Genomic DNA, 16,793 nt, shown 5'->3' with positions numbered 1-16,793 from the left:
ATATTGAAGACTCATGTTAAAAGGAACAACCAGCTTTCATATGTTCTCATGTCCTGAGCAAGGAACTTAAACGTTAGTTTTCTTACATGGCACATATTGCACTTTTACTTTCTTCTCCAACACTTAGTTGTTGCATTATTTAAACCAAATTGAACATGTTTCATTATTTATTTGAGGCTGAATTGATTTTATGGATGTATTATACTGTATTAAGTTAAAATAAGTGTTCATTCAGTATTGTTGTAATTGTCATTATTACAAATACATTTTTAAAATCGACCGATTAATCGGTAGCAGGGGTTTTTTGGTCATCCAATAATCGGTCGACCTCTAGTCCAGACCGGACAAAACTTTACCAACTATAGATGTCTATGCTTCACAAGTTTTCACAATACAGTAAAGAAAAGTAGAGTATAGGGCTGTGACGGTCATGGAATTTTGGATGATGATAATAGGCCCGCCAAATGACCACGGTCTCCGTAATAACGGTTTGAATAGCAAAAAAAAGATATAGAATAATAATTTACAAATGAGTTTACCTGTCAAATGGCCAAGGTTAGAAGTTCCAAGCCCAATCTATTCATAATTTGCTGCAACACCTTGCTTGTTTTAAAATGGGGCAACAAAGTTTAATCACGTTGTTTTAAGAGTCCACGTTATCTCAGAAACAGACTCAAACGCACGAATGCCCGGCCGTCCCCTCTTCAGTCAGCTGTCAATTCAAAATTATTATATACAGTACCAGTCAAAACTTGAGACATCAAAAGTATGAAATAACATATATGGAATCATGTAGTAACCAAAAAAGTGTTCAAAGTAGCCACCTTTTGCCTTAATGACATTTTTTCCCCGGTTTTGACGGTTATTTTATTTCATCCATAACCGTCAGTTACATGGTTATACGGTAATTGTGCCAGCCCTAGTAAACTATACAGTACAGCACAAGGAAATTATTGAAAAACGTATCCATGCCTTAATTTCCCAAAAATATAGACTCTTAGCTTTCATTTTACACCAAATTCTATATGCTCTTACAGATATGGGATTTGAAGGCAGTTTGTTACTTAAGGAAAATAACCCTGCAGTAACATAAAATGCTAATTATTATGTGGATTATAGTTAATGGACATTTTTGTAGGGGTTGATACATTTTTGTCAGGGCAAATCAAGTCAAATTTCAAAGTGAAAATTAAAAACTTTAGAAGCCTTTTCAAAAAACAAACAGGCTACATTTCCTGCTGAGCAGGAACATTCTCAGCAACAAAAGTGATCAAATTAAGATCCAACATCTGTATGAACTTCATGTTGGTGCTCATGGGTCCTTTTACATGGAAATTGTCATGCCCTGATCTGTTTCACCTGTCCTTGTGATTGTCTCCACCTCCTCCAGGTGTCGCTTTTCCCCCAGTGTATTTATCCCTGTGTTTCCTGTCTCTCTGTGCCAGTTCGTCTTGTATGTTTCCAAGTCAGCAAGCAGTTTTCCCGTTCTCCTGCTTTTGCATTCGCCTTTTTCTAGTCCTCCCGGTTTTGACCCTTGCCCGTTTCTGGACTTGCCTGCCTGACCATTCTGCCTGCCTTGAGCACAAGCCTGTCTACCACTCTGTACCTCCTGGACTCTGCTCTGGTTTTGACCTTTTTGCCTGTCCACGACATTTCTCTTGCCTATCCCTTTAGATTAATAAACATTGTAAGACTCCAACCATCTGCCTCCTGTGTCTACATTTGGGTCTCGCCTTGTGCCTTGATAGAAATGACCAAAAGAGACATTGGTTTCAGCATGACTCCCTGTCAAAATAAAGGTTAAATAAAATCTATTAGTGATTTTGGAATGTACTAATAGAGTAATTATACACATTTGGCAGTGATTATAGCCTTGAGTCTTTTGGGGTATGATGCTACAAGCTTGAGAATCTTGTTTCTCATGGTCTGAGAGTCTTTTAGGTGCCTTTGGCAAACTCCAAGCGGGCTGTCAGGCGCCTTTTACTGAGGCATGGCTTCTGTCTTGCCACTCCACCATAAAGAATGGATTGCTGCAGAGACGGTTGTCCTTCTGGAAGGTTCTCCCATCTCCACAGAGGAACTCTGGTCCTCTGTGAGAGTGACCATCGGGTTTTAGGTCACCTACCTGACCAAGGCCCTTCTCCCCCAGCTCTAGGAAGAATCTTGGTGGTTCCAAACTTCTTCCATTTAAGAATGATGGAGGCCACTGTGTTCTCGGGGACCTTCAATGCTGCAAAACTGTCTTGGTATCCTTACGTCAGATCTGTGCCTCGACACAATCCTGTCTCGGAGCTCTACAGACAACTCCTTAGATCTCATGGCTTGGTGGGACTGTGGGACCTTAAATAGACAGGTGTGTGCCTTTCCAAATGATGTCCAATCAACAGAATTTGCCACAGGTGGACTCCAAGTTGTAGAAAAATCTCAAGGATGATCAATGGAAACAGGATGCACCTTAGTTCAATTTAAAGTCTCATAGCAAAGGGTCTGAATACTTTTGTAAATAAGTTTATTTTTATTTTTATAAATTTGCCAACATTTCTAAAAACCTGTTCGCTTTGTCATTATGGGGTATTGTGTGAAGATTGAGGACATGAGAAGAGTTCCACGCACTAACATACAAAGAACCTTGTAGATTAGAGGTCCTGTATCCACAGGCTTAACACATTAGTTCAATTCAGATTGAGAACAATTTACTGTAGGCCCAATACTAAATCAAACATGCTTTAGAAGCATTGTTTTTGACAGAAACCTAAAAGCCGGGCACAGCTTTCGATTGGATAGCATCCCAAGTGTACAACTCTCTACCTACGCATTTGCTTTCCATGTACATGTACCGTTTAAGTCTCCCCTTGCTGCTATAACTCAAATCTGGCAATTTGATGGGCTTCTTGAGGCAGCAAGAACACTGACTAGCTGTCTTCACATTCAACAAGAGCCAAGACAAAAAGCCCATCTAAGGGTCCAGGTTGATTCTTTTATGTTAGATTCAACGCTCTGTGTGCATAGAGGTAACATAAACTCTACTCCAACTGAACTCTCCACAGACCCTAGCGAGGCTCATTATTACTGAACATGTGTTTGCCTGGGAAGAGTTCCACGCACTAACACACAAAGAACATCAGTGTAGATTAGAGGTCCTGTATCCACAGGCTTAACACATGAGTTAAATTCAGATTGAGAATTAACTGTAGGCCCATTACTAAATTTTAAAAAAACACTTTAGACGCGAATGAAGTATATATCGTTATTGACAGAAATCTGAAAGCCGGACACAGCTTTTGATTGAACAGCGTCCCAAATGTACAGCTCTCTACCTACGCATTTGCCCTTCATGTACATGTACCGTTTAAACGTCTCCCCTTGATGCTATAACTCAAATGTACCCCCCCCCATCATAAAACTGGCAGTGATGATACCTTCCCCAGGGCCAAAAAAACTGCTCAAACGGGAACTTGTTGTCCTTACAGCATCTCATTCACCGCCCATGGTGTATACTGTTTTTGATCACTGGAGCAAACATGCTCACTGCTGCTATGGGAGCACACATGCTAATATTTAATTCACTTTGTTGAGATGGGCTGCTATGGAAGGAAAGCCTCTCCTCGTATTAATTTCACACTCCCATCCACAAACAGATGAAATATTCAAAGGCGTAACATCTCTCCACTGATTTTGTGCATGGTCGGCTACATACAACAAATGGGTATTTTGACTGTAAACAGCAAATTCGTAGTGGCAAATTCAGAGTGCTTAGGCCTACTGTATGACTATCTCGCTGTCTAGTTTGCGTGTGAGTGGGTCTTCCTTTTCCTCTACACACAATTGCAAGATTGAGCAATGTTATGTTTGACGCTTGTTGAACCGCTTTAATCAACTCAAGCCGACCCCAATTCCACGTTCTCCTTCAGGCTATTTGCATCTGCGCATATGGTTCCATTCATAATTATGAGTATTTACTGTATGCTCTACAGAGAAGAGATAAATAAAGCATGCGCCGGTATTACTTCCGTAGTTATACGTGTGGAAATGATTGGATATTAGTGTGTTCTTCTGCAGCCATGCATACCTAGTGAGCTATTTCTGTAGGATGTTAAGGTTTTCTGAGTTATTACGTAATTGCAGCTACGTTCCAATACCATGCGACTCTGAAAATAGCACAAGTGCACAACATCACTGTTATAGGGGTTAGTCATAAAGAAGGTGACTCACTGACCCTGTCATATGTCCATTGCATGGGTGACTAGGAGGCCAGAGCTTATGTCACTAGCTAAACTCATGGACAGACCCAAGGACACAGTTGGACATTGAACTCCAATCACCCAAAAAAATTTGACTGACATACTGGTGTTGAAAAAATACATATCCTAATAGAAACCAACGTGAAACTGCTAATTCAAGACTTCCATGAATTCCAATGAATCTATTGGAGTGAACTAAACGGCACTGTACCTCACTCAAATGAATTGGATTAATTTGAAGGACAAAAAGTAAATAAATAGACAAAACAAAAGTAACGGAAACCAACAGGCAACTGCCAATTCAAGAACCAAATTCCAATGAAATCTCTTGGAATCCACCATACTGACAACGAGGCATCGACCCCGACAACCTTAAAACCCATAATACACTTCAACTACTCGAACCTGCCCCCGTCCTCAGAGGACAGACATTAGTTAACAACCCAGTGTTGTGTAAGTGAAGTTGTTGGGAAAACTGGCTGATCATCAGCCTATGAAAATCTCTGTGAGACCAGCTAGGGAGGCTGCCGCTGCATTGATTTAGACTCTGGCACCATAATTGATGAGCGATAACACTGGCTGGCGTACAAGAGAAGCACATTTTACTCAGGGAAGGAAAGGCAGGCGGGGAACGTGGCGGAATTTGGAGAGAAATCTATAAAGGAGCTGGTAGAGTCTAAATGAAGTTACCTTGGTTTAGGTTTTCTTTAAGTATGGTACATGGGATACTTCGACATGGACCATACCATTACAAGCAATCACAAATTATTGGCAAAAACCATATTCAAGATATCAGATTGACAATTTATAAATACACAGACTTCAATTAAAAGTGTAGGACCCTGCATAAAGCAGAAATAAATCTGGGGACATTTATCTCTCCCTGGGATTTGACCAGTTTGGCATAACCCAACACAGAGGATAATGCCCCGTTCATGTGCTAGTCGGAACTAGGAAACTCTGAAATTTCCGACCTGCTAAACTACAGTAGTTGGCCAAAGCATGAGTAGAAATACAACCAGTTAGCAAGTCGACTAAGCCATGATGTCACACCCTGACCATAGTTTGCTTTGTATGTTTCTATGTTTTGGTTGGTCAGGGTGTGAGCTGAGTGGGCATTCTATGTTACATGTCTAGTTTGTCTAGTTCTATGTATGGCCTGATATGGTTCTCAATCAGAGGCAGGTGTTCGTCATTGTCTCTGATGGGGAACCATAATTAGGTAGCCTGTTTGGTGTTGGGTTTTGTGGGTGATTGTCCTTGTTCCTGTCTCTGTGTTACTTTGCACCAGTATTAGGCTGTTTCGGTTTTCGTGTTACGTTTATTTGTTTTTGTATTTGATCGTGTTTACTTTGTCTCATTAAACATGGATCGCAATAGCCACGCCGCATTTTGGTCTGACTCTCTTTCACCTAAGGAAAACCGTGACACATGAACTCAGCACAAACCGCGGACCTGGTTTGCCAACCCTCCTGATGTACAGTACCAGTCAAAAGTTTGGACACACCTACTCATTAAAGTGTTTGTCTTTATTTTTACTATTATTGTAACAGACATCAAAAATATGAAATAACAAATATGGAATCATGTAGTAACCAAAAAAGTGATAAATCAAAAAAGCCCCCCTTTGCCTTGATGACAGATTTGCACACTCTTGGTTGAAGTGAAGCTGGTTGAGAGAATGCTTGTCTGTGGATATTTTGTCTCAAATTTCAAGCAGCTGAAGGAAAAACTGCCCAGACAACAGGTAGAGCTAGTTCAAATGTAATTATATTCAACAGTCTGGCTTGTAAGGAAATTTTACATGATTTTGCACTCCAATATTTTAGGCTGTATATACCAATTACATTGTGTATTACAGTCTGCTTGATCAGACAAAGCTACAGGCAACTTGCCTACGTGTATCTTTGGCCTGTCATTTTGTATGTGTCCTATGACACACACAATTGACTGGTATTGATTGGCTAGAGAGAAAGCTTCAGGATATTAGAGGATTTGTTTCTTCTTTCCTCTTTAAATTGCCAGAGATATTGGCTTTTCCCTACAGGAAGGAAATGTATAGACTGACGCTAAAGTTTTTTACACTGAGCATGTAATGTTTGGCACCTATTTTGAACATATATGAAAACATTCAGTATATAACCTCCCCATCAGTGTAATATCAAAGACACGGATAACTAGCTCCTATCTGTGGTACTTTGTGTACTTTGTGAGAAGCAAAATACAGTATGTGGGTGTTTTATTTAGGATTAATGCTTTATGTCATATTGAGCTGTGTCATGGGCTTGGTCAAGCAACCCAACATAATGAAATACTCAACTAGTGGGTGTGACAACGCAGCAAAAGGTAGTTGACAATAGCGACGGGGATGCAGCTGCAATGACGTGTGACACATGGGTGACATGTGGAGGACCGAAAATGCATGGGGCGTTCCTGCTTTCCTTTGTGGGGAAAGCTATACCAAGGAACTGTCTCTGTGTGTGTGTGTTGTGTGTATGTTCTCATTAGTCCGTTTTCCTAGAATAAATCCAATGCGTGACTCAACCACAGCACAATACAGTGGTGTGATACAAAACAGGCCGTACCCGAATAGTATGAACATAAATGGTAACTTTGTATCCAAACAATCGATCTACTCTATCCATTTTCAATTGTGCCAACAGAGGCGATTTAGCAACAACAAAAAATTTTTTTAAGCCTATCACAGTTAAAACCTGCAATGAAAATAACAGATTTTTGTATACGCCATGCCATTGGCAAAATAAAGCTGCGCTTCATCTTATTATACAATGTAATATTCATATTCAAACATAATCGCATTTTTGGCAGTTCATCATGGCTTGCAAACACCCACATTCTTTGGAAACATCTAGGCTGCTAGTCTGATTAATCAGGCTGTAATACGCAATTCATTGGTATATACAACCTGAAACTAATGCCTGCAAAATTGTGTAAATGTTCCTTACAAGCCAGAATACAATTATATCTAAACTTATTCTACCGGTTGTCTGGGCGGTTTATCCTTCAAGCTGTTTGAAATTTGAGACAACATTTCCACGGGAAAGTATTGTTTACCTGACTTTCTGTAGAGCCTGTAGGTATATGGTTCAGTGACATCTGCTGATGGCTTTTTAAATGAATTGGATTGATTGATTGAGTTCAGCACCAAGGTAAAAATGTGTTTTATATTGGATATTTGTTTTTCTCTTGTCAATTTCTATTGAACCAAGCATGCCATGACATTTTATTTATTTAAATAGGCAAGTCAGTTAAGAACAAATTCTTATTTACAATGACAGCCTACCCCAGCGTAACCCTAACGACACTGGGCCAATTGTGACTGCCCTATGGGACTCCCAATTACATACAGCCAGTTGTGATACAGCCTGGATTTGAACCAGGGTCCGTAGTAACACCTCTAGCACTGAGATGCAGTGTCTTAGTGCGCTGCACCACTCGGGAGCCTGACATTGAAAATGATATATTCTGACTCCTTTTTTGTGTGAATTTCATTATTCGTTTTTTTATTCTGATTTACATAAAATATCTATATTTTAAACCACCCAACAAAAAAGGTTTTGATTGTTCGCCATCCTCCCTTGATTCAGAATATACAATATTCAGTGTCATGGTAGGCTTGGTTCAATAGCCATTGACGAGAGAAAAAACGAAGATCCAATATAAAATTCACTTTACCTAGGTGCCAAACATATACAGTGCCTTGCAAAAGTATTCAACCCCCTTGGATTTCTTCACATTTTATTGTGTTACCAAGTGAGATCAAATTTGATTTAATTGTCTTTTTTTGTCAGCAATCTACACAAATTGCTATTTTCAAGTCATGCCATAGATTGTCAAGCAGATTTAAGTCAAAACTATAACTTTACCACTCAAGTACATTCACTATCTTCTTGGTAAGCAATTCCCGTGTAGATTTAGCCTTCTGTTGTAGGTTATTGTCCTGCTGAAAGGTGAATTCCTCTCCTAGTCTCAGGTGTAAAGCAGACTAGGATTTTGCCTGTGTTTAGCTCCATCCCATTTCTTTTTATCCTGAAACAATCCCCAGTATTTGCCGATGCTTGAAAATAATTTTAGTGCACAAAGATGCATGTTTAAGAATACTTTTGATTTAGTATACTTGTGTTCTTCTTTTCACTCTGTCATTTAGGTCATTATTGTGGAGTCAGTACAATGTTCTTGATCTGTTTTCTCCCATCACAGCTTTTAAACTTTGTGGCTGTTTTAAAATCCCAGATGGTCTCATGGTGACATCCCTGAGCGGTTTTCTTCCTGTCCTGCTGCTCAGTTCAGCAGGATGACTGTGTCTTTAATATTGTCTGGGTGGTTTAATACATCATCCACAGCATAATTCTTAACTTGACCATGCTTAAAGACATAGTTATTGTTACCTACCTACCAATCAATGCCCTTCTTTATGAGGCTTTTGAAAATTTCCCTCGTCTTAGTAGTTGAATCTGTGCTTGAAATGGAATACTTGACGAAGGGAACATTAACCTTTTATTTAACTAGGCAAGTCAGTTCAGAACAAATTCTTATTTACAATGACGGCCTACTCCAGCCAATCACAGTTATATGTGATGCAGCCTGAATTTGAACCAGTGACGCCTCTGGCACTGAGATGCAGTGCCTTAGACTGCTGCGCCACTTCGGGAGGCAAACTTACAGATGTAATGTATGGATGGGTGGGGGACAGAGGAAAAATTAAAGTAAAAAAATGTCAAATCCTATTATTTCACAGAATGAGCCCATGTAACATGTGATTTCTTAAGCTAAATTTGACACTTTCACCAAATTAGGCTTGTGGAAAACGTACGCAACGACTATATTTGTTAGATTTTTATATATATATATATATATATGCTATAAAAAAAAACGTATATGAAACTACGTCCACTTTGACATTAAAGTATTTTGTGTAGATTGTTAACAAAAAATGACAATTGCATAAATTTTAATCGCACTTTGAAACACAACAAAATGTGAAGAAATCCAAGGGGTCTGAATACTTTTGCAAGGCACTGTACCTACCGGACCCCTAAAAAGTCGGGTAAAAAAATATTTCCTGTGGATATTTTGCCTCAAATTCCGAGTACAGATTTTTAGATTTACTCAACATTCTGTCTTGTGAGGAATATTTACACGATTTTGCAGTCATTAGTTTCAGGCTGTATATACCAATTAATTGAGTATTATAATCCGATTAATCAGAATGGGGCTACATGTAAATGAAAAGTTCAAGCAAAAGTGTAGTATATTAAAATGATTTGACATACATACCTTCAACAGCTAATACCACGGGAAGCACAAAGCTGCATATCCACAGCAAGTAATCCATTGTCATAAACTAGGATCTTGCAACATTAATAAGGGTTTTGCCTGGACCCTTCAGATGGTGCCACACAATACACAGCACCTAAACCACCCGAGACGTAGAACCTTTTACAAATCTCTTTATTCTCATGTCTTGAATTAATGCAACAAATAAAAACCATCCCATTCCACTAGCCTACATCCAATCGCCGAAAGTAGTCATTTTTGTTATTCATTCAAATCATCGGCCAAATCCACGGAGAAACAGCAAAGCTATGGAGCATTACAATGCGCTTTCTCTCCGCCTTTCTCGCGCTTTAGCGATGCCAAATTGTAGTCCAAAAGCGCATCTATACACTCGCACATTGCTCCAAAAATACTGCAAATCTTCTTCTTTTTTTTCTTCGAAAAACTCAGTAATCCACTTCGCTGACTCAGATGTAGCTGTTGCTCCTCAAGGAGTGTTCGTTGGAATGGCAATTGGGACTGCCGAGACAGAGGGGGGCTGGGGCGTGCGGGTGAAGGGGTAAGAAGAGGGGGGTTGTCTGCTGTGGAGCAGCTGCCCTGCTCTGCTAGTCACACCCCTCCCGAGACGCGGAGAGAATGTCGTGAACTTTGGGGACCAGCATCAGAGACAAGAGAAAGGCCTTGGTTTATGTGGAGGTTCTGTTCATTCAAATCCCAACCTGTCTGAATCAATCCATTTTCGATACAAAACGAACTGTGGATAGGTGACGAATGTCGATATCTACGCCTCGTTTTGAAATGGATAGATAGCGCCTCCCGCGGGTTATTGAGTGTCCAATCATATTTTATTTGTCACATGCTTTGTAAACAACAGGTGTAGACTAACAGTGGAATGCTTACTTACGGGTCCTTTTCCAACAATGCAGAGTTAATTAAATATAAAAATGAAAAATAAATCGAAATTGTGACAATAGGAATAAATAGACAGTGAATAATGAATAATAATAATGAGTAAAATAACATGGCTATGTACAGGGAGTACCAGTACAGAGTCCATGTTCTGGGGTATGAGGTAATTGAGGTGTATATGTACATATAGGTAGGAGTAAACTGACTAGGCAACAACATAGTAGACAGTAGCAGCAGCGTATGTGGTGAGTGTGAAAGTGTGTGTGGCATCCGTATGCATGTGTGAGCATATTATGTTTGTGTGGTGTGTGTATTTGTGTTTTGGGGTGTCAGTGTAAGTATGTTTGAGTGTGCGGGTAGAGTCCAGTGTGAGGACATAGAGTCAGTGCAAGTGAGTTAGTGGAAAAATTGGTCAGTGCAAGTCGTCCGTGTAGCCATTGATGAGCTATTGAGCAGTTTTCTTGGCTTGGGGGTAGAAGCTGTTCAGGGTCTTGTTGGTTCCAGACTTGATGCAGTGGTACTGCTTGCCGAGTGGTAGCAGAAAGAACAGTTTATGACTTGGGTGGCTGGAGTCTTTGACAATTTCTCGGGCCTTTCTCTGACACCGCCTGGTATAGAGGTCCTAGATGGCAGGGCCATGCACACCACCCTCTGTACCGTCTTGTGGTCGGGTGCCTTGCAGTTGCCGTACCAGGCGAAGATGCAGCCAGTCAAGATGCTCTCAATGGTGCAACTGTAGAACCTTTTGAGGATCTCGGGGGCCATGCCAAATCCTTTCAGCCTCCTGAGGGGGAAGAGGTGCTGTCGTACCCTCTTCACGACTGTGTGGGTGTGTGTGGACCATGTTAATTCCTTCGTGATGTGGACACCGAGGACCTTGAAGCTCTAGACCCGCTCCACTACAACCCCTCTGTTTCCTGTAGTCCATAATCAGCTCCTTTGTCTTGCGGACGTTGAGGGAGAGGTTGTTGTCCTGGCACAACACTGCCTATAGGAGGCTCATCGTCATCGGGGATCAGTCCTACCACCGTCGTTCCGTCAGCAAACTCGATGGCTACTATAGCCTTTAACACTATAGCCCATAGAAACACCTTGAATAACACATTCATAAATGGCAAAAAGACAGTCAAAATCATAAGGAATAAGGTTTTGAAATGTCTGTCCTATGTCTAGGAGATTTAAAGAAGCTCAGGGAATATATATATTTTTTACACATTAAACCCCTTATTTGTGATGGCACAAAACTACTTCCATTTGTTTCTATGGGTTACCTTCAGATGAGTCCCGTGTCACTTGTGGTGGTCATAGAGCAAAACAGAGAACACCATCATGTTCATTTGAGTCTCCCCTTTCCATATTGTGGAAGACCGGTTTTCAGGATGTTTCATGGTCTGACAAACACCGCTGTAGCAGATGCGGTGGATTGGAGTGCTGCCCATGCAAAAAGACCTGATATCTCTACCTTAAATTGACAGACTTTGATGGGATTTTTTTTAATGATGTCACTTAGACTCATAAGGATTAAGACTCCATTACACTACACCTCTTCTCCTTTGTCTCTCCCCCCAGTGGTGTGTGTAGGCTACAGGGCATGGCACTCATGAGTCCCATGTTCAAACAAGGCTCCCCTTCAACACTGCTAATTCATCTGTCTCTCTCCTCTGTTCCCCCCTTTGCCCCCGCACCAGCTTGATCCCCCCATGACCAGCTCCCCGTAGCCCCCATGTGACCCCCCCCAACCCACCCACTCACACAGACTCCCCAGCTCCCGACTATTTTTGTTTTGTCCCCAGTCTCTATGGTCTTATTATCTACAGTTCAGTTCCCAGCAGGCTTGGGTCTGCCCCGCCATTGAAACAGTGATGGACAGGAGGACTCTTTAAACCACATATCACTACATTGACACTGAACCAAAAATATGACGCTGCTTCCTGGCATTTTCATAGAATCAATGACATCATACTAAAATGGAGGGGGGTATTCTACATAAATTCCAAGAATGCAGCATATATACATACTGTATATACTTGTGTGTGTGTGTTTGTGGGGGGGGTGTAATCAATTGTTGTGGTTGTGATGTAACTTATGCATCTAGCGATCAATGTATTGGGTGCTTTAATAGTTGACAGACTCAAAACAGTGTTTTTCTTTTGAGAATATGGAAAGTGTACTTTTTTTATACAGGGTGTTTTTCTCATTAGCAGATGTCAAGACAACGAATGAACTGTATATTCAGTCAGTGCTATCAAGAAGCAAAGAGTAACCAGTCTATCAAGTAGCCTGTGGAGGAGCATTTTCAAATACTTTAATTTGTGTGTAGGGGTGGTAACACTCTCACTCTCCTCCCTATGTGTATTGGATACCCCTTCCTGTGTGTATTGGATACCTATGTGTGTGTGTGTGTGTGTGTGTGTGTGTGTGTGTGTGTGTGTGTGTGTGTGTGTGTGTGTGTGTGAGAGAGAGAGAGAGAGGATCGATTTCTGTCATTTAACAAAGGACCAGTGTTTCCTGAATTCAAGGGGGAAAGTATGAAAGGCGTTAGGTGGGTTATAGGGCAAACACTGCATTTTAGACCACCACTTATAGCAGGAATTTAACAACAGAGGGGCTTCTGAAGAGAGGAAGGACTGTCATCTGAAGAGTGTTGCCAGCATCTATGCGGGTGTGAAATCTAAACCTCTCACTCATTCTGTGACTTCCTCTTCCTAGGAACGTGTTGGTCAACAGTATCATTTACACACTATCATTAACATGTTGCCATCAACACATTATCATCAATACCACCATGATTCTGTCTGCTATTTCCAGAAGGTTGGGGCCTGAGAGAATGCTCTATAGAATTCTGTATATGAATTAGAGGTCCGGTAAGTTATCTACAGTGCCTTAGGAACGGATTCACACCCCTTGACTTTTTCCACATTTTGTTGTGTTACAAAGCAGGATTAAAATGGATTTGTCATTTTTTTTGTCAACGATCTAAACAAAATACTCTCTAACGCCAAAGTCAAAATTATTTTTGGGGAGGATGGAAAATGAAACACAAATACATTTTCATTGGATAAATGTTCAACCCTCTGAGGTTAAAGAAAAAAAAAACTTACACTGCCAATGAATAGTCCACACCAGTGGGCTGTGGTGCTATCAGAAGTGTGACCATGGTCATCTCTCACAGGGAATTATCAGTTACTAGTTCTGTACATCCATTACTATCCTCTTATGTAATTACTAAAATAAGATGTTAGAATCCCAATTGGCAGCGATTACAGCTGTGAGTCTTTCTGGGTAAGTCTCTAAGAGCTTTGCAAACCTGGATTGTACAATATTTGGCCATTATTTATTTATTTTTATTCTTCAAGCTCCGTCATGTTGGCTGTTGATTATTCCTAAACGGCCATTTTCAAGTCTTGCCATAGATTTTCAAGACGATTTACGTCAAAACTGTAACTAGGCCACTCAGGAACATTCAATGTTGTCTTGGTAATTAACTCCAGTGTATATTTGGCCTTGTGTGTTAGGTTATTATTCTGCTGAAAGGTGAATTTGTCTCCCACTGTCTGTTGGAAAGCAGACTGAACCAGGTTTTTCCTCTAGGACTTTGCCTGTGCTTAGCTTTATTCCTTTCCTTTTCATCCTAAAAATGGTCTAGTTCTTGCAGATGACAAGCATACCCATATAACATGTTGCAGCCACCACCATGCTTGAAAATATGAAGAGTGCTGCTCAGTGATGTTGGTATTCAGGAAAAAAATGCATTTCTTTGCAAATGTTTTCACAGCACAACATTCCGTTTTAGTCAACCAGCAGACACTCTTATCCAGAGCAACTTACGGTAGTGAGTGCATAAATGCTTTTCCTTTTTTTTACTGGTCCCCTGTGGGACTCAAACCCACCACCCTGACATTACAAGTGCCATGCTCTACCAACTGAGCTACACAGGAGATCAATAAGGTGCCTTTTGCAAACTTTAGTGCCTTATTGCAAACATGATGCATGTTTTGTAATATTTATATTCAAATCAAATCAAATGTATTTATATAGCCCTTCTCACATCAGCTGATATATCAAAGTGCCGTACAGAAACCCAGCCTTTGCACTAAAGTTTGCAAAAACCACAAACATCAAGCAACGCAGGTGTAGAAGCACGGTGGCTAGGAAAAACTCCCTAGAAAGGCTTAAACCTAGGAAGAAACCTAGAGAGGAACCAGGCTATGAGGGGTGGCCAGTCCTCTTCTGGCTGTGCCGGGTGGCGATTATAACAGAACATGGTCAAGATGTTCAAATGTTCAAAAATGACCAGCATGGTCAAATATTAATAATCACAGTAGTTGTCAGTTGGCTTTTCATAGCCGATCATTGAGAGTATCTCTACCGCTCCTGCTGTCTCTAGAGAGTTGAAAACAGCAGGTCTGGGACAGGTAGCACGTCCGGTGAACAGGTCAGGGTTCCATAGCCGCAGGCAGAACAGTTGAAACTGGAGCAGCAGCACGGCAGGTGGACTGGGGACAGCAAGGAGTCATCATGCCAGGTAGTCTTGAGGCATGGTCCTAGGGCTCAGGTCCTCCGAGACAGAGAAAGAAAGAAAGAAAGAAAGAAAGAGAAAGAAAGAGAGAATTAGAGAGAGCATACTTAAATTCACACAGGACACCGGATAAGACAGGAGAAATTCTCCAGATACAACAGACTGACCCTAGCCCCCCGACACATAAACTACTGCAGCATAAATACTGGAGGCTGAGACAGGAGGGGTCAGGAGACACTGTGGCCCCATCCAATGATACCCCGGACAGGGCCAAACAGGCAGGATTCTGTACAAGCTTCCTTCTTTTTACTATGTCATTTAGGTTAGTATTGTGGAGTAACTACAATGTTGTCGATCCATCCTCAGCGATTTAAGTCTGTAACTGTTTTAAAATGACCATTGGCCTCATGGTGAAATCCCTGAACAGTTTTCTTCCTCTCCGACAACTGAGTTAGGAAGGACGCCAGTATCTCTGTAGTGACTGGGTGTATTGATACACCATCCAAAGTGTGGTGAATAACTTCACCTTGCTCAAAGGGATATTCAATGTCAGTTTTTTTACCCGTCTACCAATAGGTGCCCTTCTTTGCGAGGCGTTGGAGAACCTCCATGGTCTTTGTCGTTGAATCTGTGCTTGAAATTCACTGCTCGACTGAGGGATCTTACAGATAATTGTATGCGTGGGGTACAGAGATGAGGTAGTCATTCAAAAATCATGTTACACACCACTATTGCACATGGAGTAGGTCAATGCAACGTATCTGACTTGTTAAGCAAATGTTTACTCCTGAACTTATTTAGGCTTGCCATAACAAAATGGTTTGAATACTTATTGACTCAAGACATTTGAACTTTTACTTGTTTTTATTCATTTGTAAAAATGTCTAAAAACATAGTTCCACTTTCACATTATGGGGTATTGTGTGTAGATCAGAGACACAACATCTAAATGTAATGAATTTTAATTTCAGGCTGGAACACAACCAAATGTGGAAAAAGTCAAGGGGTGTGAATACTTTCTGAAGGCACTGTAGATAGATGGATGTGCCCTGCTAAATGACTAAAATATAGATGTCTGTCTGTCTGTCTGTCTGTCTGTCTGTCTGTCTGTGTCTTCATTCATTCATTCAAACCGATCCTAACACAGGTAGTCAAGTCCATCACATACTGTATACCTTAGCTTTTGACCATGGACTGAGAATACAACCATCTGGGTTTTGCTGTGGTGGTGACATGTGTGTTATGAAGAATCATTGTGGAGAGAACCTTTTACGATCCCGCTGCAGTCCACAAATGATAATTCAGTCATTGGGATGAGGTGGGGGGGAAAACACATTTCACAAAGCATGCCGAAGAGACGCTGCAGCGAGACGACACGAAGTCAAGGGCTAACTCCCAAATGGCACCCTATTCCCTGTGAAGTGCAATACTTTTGAGCAGGCCCGTAGGGCTCTGGTCAAAAGTAGTGCATTATGTAGGGAATAGAGTGCCATTTGGGACGCACACCAAGGATAAGCCTGGGAATAGAGAATTGCACTAGAGGTATCAGCTGCGAAACAGCGTCTGAAAGGGGAGGCACAGTGGCGCTAAGCTGACAGGAGAGGATGACAGATCATCTCAGAGCCTGAGCTCTCCTGCGTATTATGGAGTCAGTCGACTCTGCTACCGTATGTGTGGACGGGGTGTGTGTGTGTGTGTATGTGTGTGTGTAGGGGGGTTGTGTGTATGGGGTGGGGGCGGGGGGGAGGGCATTGAAGGCCAGGGCATAAAACAAAGGTGAATAAAGCTCTTTGGACAATATTGGAAGTCTGTGTGTCTTGGTTCTA

The 16,793-nt window shown here is 41.2% G+C and overlaps 1 protein-coding gene across 1 annotated transcript in view; it reads right to left on the bottom strand.

The window, feature by feature from the left end:
- The window catches only part of ephb3a (eph receptor B3a), a 48,360-nt gene extending 38,060 nt beyond the window's left edge, over nucleotides 1-10,300 (bottom strand). The window contains exon 1 of the mRNA XM_042328575.1: nucleotides 9,540-10,300. Within this exon, the coding sequence (XP_042184509.1) occupies nucleotides 9,540-9,603 (64 nt within the window). The 5' untranslated portion in view covers nucleotides 9,604-10,300. The remainder of the gene's footprint in view (nucleotides 1-9,539) is intronic.
- Nucleotides 10,301-16,793: the final 6,493 nt, after the last annotated feature.

The sequence above is a fragment of the Oncorhynchus tshawytscha genome, linkage group LG10 (genome assembly GCF_018296145.1).
Source record: "Oncorhynchus tshawytscha isolate Ot180627B linkage group LG10, Otsh_v2.0, whole genome shotgun sequence".
NCBI classification, from domain to species: domain Eukaryota; kingdom Metazoa; phylum Chordata; class Actinopteri; order Salmoniformes; family Salmonidae; genus Oncorhynchus; species Oncorhynchus tshawytscha.
Note: the sequence above shows the minus strand (reverse complement) of the source record. Positions and strands in the feature narration are given on the sequence as shown.